Source organism: Gekko japonicus, unplaced genomic scaffold (assembly GCF_001447785.1).
Source record: "Gekko japonicus isolate JY-2015 unplaced genomic scaffold, Gekko_japonicus_V1.1 scaffold3294, whole genome shotgun sequence".
Lineage (NCBI taxonomy): Eukaryota > Metazoa > Chordata > Lepidosauria > Squamata > Gekkonidae > Gekko > Gekko japonicus.
The window spans coordinates 64838-68295 of NW_015168142.1; the positions used below are offsets into that span (position 1 = coordinate 64838).

Here is a 3458-nt window from a genome sequence, read left to right on the forward strand (position 1 = left end):
ATGATGTAACCTGCTTTGGTCCCCATTGCAGAGAAAGACTAATTTTCCTCCTGGGAAACCATTGTTGCCAATCTCTAGGTGAGGGCTGGAGATCACTCAGAATTACAACTGCTCTCCAGATGGCAGAGATCAGTTCCCCTGGAGAAAATGGTGAACTCTGTGTCCTTTTACACTGCTGAGAATGGCCCCCCCCCCCCATGACAGCCAATGTGATGTGGCAGTCAGGGCTTCAGAGCACAGTGGAAGCTGCAGGTGTGGGGGGGAGATGGAAACTGAAGAGTGAGGGGAAAATAAAGGTAGGTTGATGATTGGCTGGGAAGGAGATAGGGTTGCCAATTCCAGGTGGGAAATTCCTGGAGATTTGAGGGATGGAGCCTGGAGAGAGTGAGGTTTGAGGAGGGGTGGGACCTTAGACAGGTACAATGCCATAGACTCCACCGTCCCAACCAGCCATTCCCTCCTAGGGAACCACTGTTGCCAATCTCCAGGTGAGCGCTGGATATCACTCGGGATTACAACTGATCTCCAGAAGGAGCGGGGAGGAGATGGAAAGCTGAAATCAGAAGGGCAGATAATGGCAGGCTGCCAACTCCAGGTTCGGAAAATCCTGGAGATTTAATGGGTGGAGCCTGGAGAGGGTGAGGTTTGAGGAGGGGTGGGACCTCAGACAGGTACAATGCCATAGACTCCACCCTCCAAACCAGCCATTCCCTCCTGAGGAACCATTGTTGCAAATCTCCAGGTGAGGGTTGGAGATTACTCAGAATTACAACTGATCTCCTGGAGGGAGGGCGGGCAGAAGTCAGCTGCAGTCAGAGGGGCAGATAATGGTACATTGATAGTTAGCTGAGAAGCAGAATTTTTGCTCACAAGACTCCACAGCTTAGAGGGAGCAATTGAGGGTGCCCAATTTTAGAAATGACTCCACGGAGACCTGTGTGCTGCATTTTCTGGCCCACATTGTGTGACCTTGGACACCAGGTATTGTGTAACATAAGGTTTGTGAGACTTTACTTCCACATTTGTGCCTTTCTAATACATACTCCTAATATGTACTTAACCTGCTTCCAGCCTATGCTTTCGTTACACATCACATCTTTCTAGAGTCCATTGTATTGCTTTCACAACGGGATTTACTGCTAGTCATGAATAAAGTAGAGCTGATCACTAGACTTGGGGTCTGTTCATCCATGGAACCCATTATTTAACAGAGGGAACACTGGTCACATGACTGCACTGAGGCCTGCCTGCCTCATCTGCCTGCCTGTTTGGCCTGGAAGAGGAAGAGCCAATGGGCTGGTGCAATTAATACTTCGCAAGACAGCTAACAAGCACTCCAGCCGCACAGCCTCTGCCTCCATGCCCATTGACGGACTGGCAGGTAAGGGCACGGCCGGGAGCAGCAGGAGTTGTGGGGCCTGGGCTGTGAGTGATTGGGCACGTGACCCTAAGTGCCCCACCGTGGCTATGCACCTGGTGGTAGGTGATGTGAAAGACATCTACCTAAGACCCTGGGGAGCCACTGCCAGTCTGAGTAGACCCACCAACACCTTTCCTGGTGCCTGCCAAGTGTTTTTAGAAAGTGGATGTGGCCAGGTGGGAGGTTTTATCCTATAATGCTTCTGATTGGCCACTGAAGACTTGAATGGCTGTGAAGATTTTAAAAAACCCACTGCTTCGGCAGCAGCTGCCACCACAGCACATGGATCTTCACTGCATAACTGAAGGTAAACAGCTGCACCCATTTTGTGGCTGGCTCTGCCTCCAGCAGCAGCCATTTTATGGCACCAATTTTGTGTCTGTGCCCACCATGCTGTGTTAGAATTCCAAAGGTGCCTGCAGACTCAAAAAGTTTGGAGACCCCTGGAACAGACAATACTGACTTTGACAAACCAATGGTCTGATTCAGTCTAATGCAGTTTCATGTGTGTTCATGTGTGATTCTGAAACATGGATAGGACAGGAAGCTATTAGAACAAGAAAGTTTCTCACACTCACCTGTCCAGTCTAATTTTTTTCCTAGCACTAGCTTCTTTGTACCTCCTCTCTCCATCCTATTCAAAAGAGAAATACAATGCCTTGGTTACGTTTTGAAGACCTACACAACATACATAGGAACAAAACATGAGGCCTTAACCAACAGACTGGCCAAATGTAGTCAGCATTCAAGTTCACCCTATTTATTTCAGGCAACAGAACAAATAGGAGTCTCGTAGTTTAGCCTTTGTTGGGTAGAGGCCACTTCATCATATGCAAAAAATGAAACTTCAGTCAGCAGAATATGCACATACAGAGTAGAAGTACAGATTTGCACAGAAATGTCACAATCTCTCTGACAAACTCTGGCTTTCAGATCAGCAACAGAGTATCCTGGTAGACTGAAATGTTTTGCCACAGGTTTTGAAGGCAGCTATGTTTATGTCAAGTTTATAGCCATTTATTATTTTGCATACAGTTTTGTTCTACACAGACAGTCAAAAGGCACTAGTGACAAATGACTGCATATAGTGGCGGAAGAGCCCATGATAGTATGGTCCTATAATGTTGCCTGACTGGATATGGGGACAGAGTTGGCATCTAGACTTGGTGCAGGATCTGGCCTTGAGTGCATGTATCTGCTATAGAGGGCCTGTGACTTTCAGGTCTTGTGACATAGAGACGGAGCACATATATTGCATGCAGAAAGGACTAGTCAGAGCAGACAATAGATACACCAGTGGTCTGACTCAGCTTAAGGCAACTTAGAAGTTCACATTCACAATGTAGACCATCCTTATTCTATTAGCCAGAGTATTTTTTCTGTGCGGATACTTATTTTCACCAACAAGGGGCTCACTCTCCCCCAACAGCTTTTCCTACATAGTCAGTAGACTTCCTGGGTTTGTAGAAAAATCCAAAAACTTAAAAAATCCCTTCAGGGACAGCTGAATTCCCCCCATAACCTTTTGAAATGGCCTCTGCAGGGATCTGCTTCAGGCATCAACAGTGAGAGATTAGAAAGTTGTGGGGGGAGGGGGCTTCTAACTGGCTTTGTCAGTAAAAGGGTGGGGGAAGGGCCCTTTCCAGACCTCTTTTGGTCTTTCAGGGAGGGAGGAAGGGAGCCTTGGGGCCAGGCCTCACAAGAATTGCCAGTGCCAGGCTGGGGGATTTCTAGAGATTTTGTGGCGGACTCTAAGGGGGGCTGGGTTTGGGAAGGGAGAGGTCTCAGCTGGGTATAATGCCACAGAGTCCACCCTCCAAAGCAGCCATTTTCTGCAAGGAGACAGACCTCTGCTGTCTGGAGTCCAGTTGTAATTCTGGGGGGTCTCCAGGTCCCACTTAGAGGCTGGTAACCCTAGGCCTGGCAGTAGTCTAGGGTTGCCAGGTCCCCCCTGATTTGCATGACTCACCTAGCCTCAGCTGCTTCCTAACGTTCATCAGCAGCCACCCTATGAAAGCCAGTGAGGTGCAGCAGTCAG

The 3458-nt window shown here is 48.4% G+C and overlaps 1 protein-coding gene across 1 annotated transcript in view; it reads right to left on the reverse strand.

Moving 5' to 3' along the window:
- Positions 1-3458, reverse strand: part of ACOT11 (acyl-CoA thioesterase 11) — a 100741-nt gene that overhangs the window by 18168 nt on the left and 79115 nt on the right. Inside the window, exon 10 of the mRNA XM_015414939.1 lies at positions 1999-2055. Coding sequence (XP_015270425.1) covers positions 1999-2055 — 57 coding nt within the window. The remainder of the gene's footprint in view (positions 1-1998; positions 2056-3458) is intronic.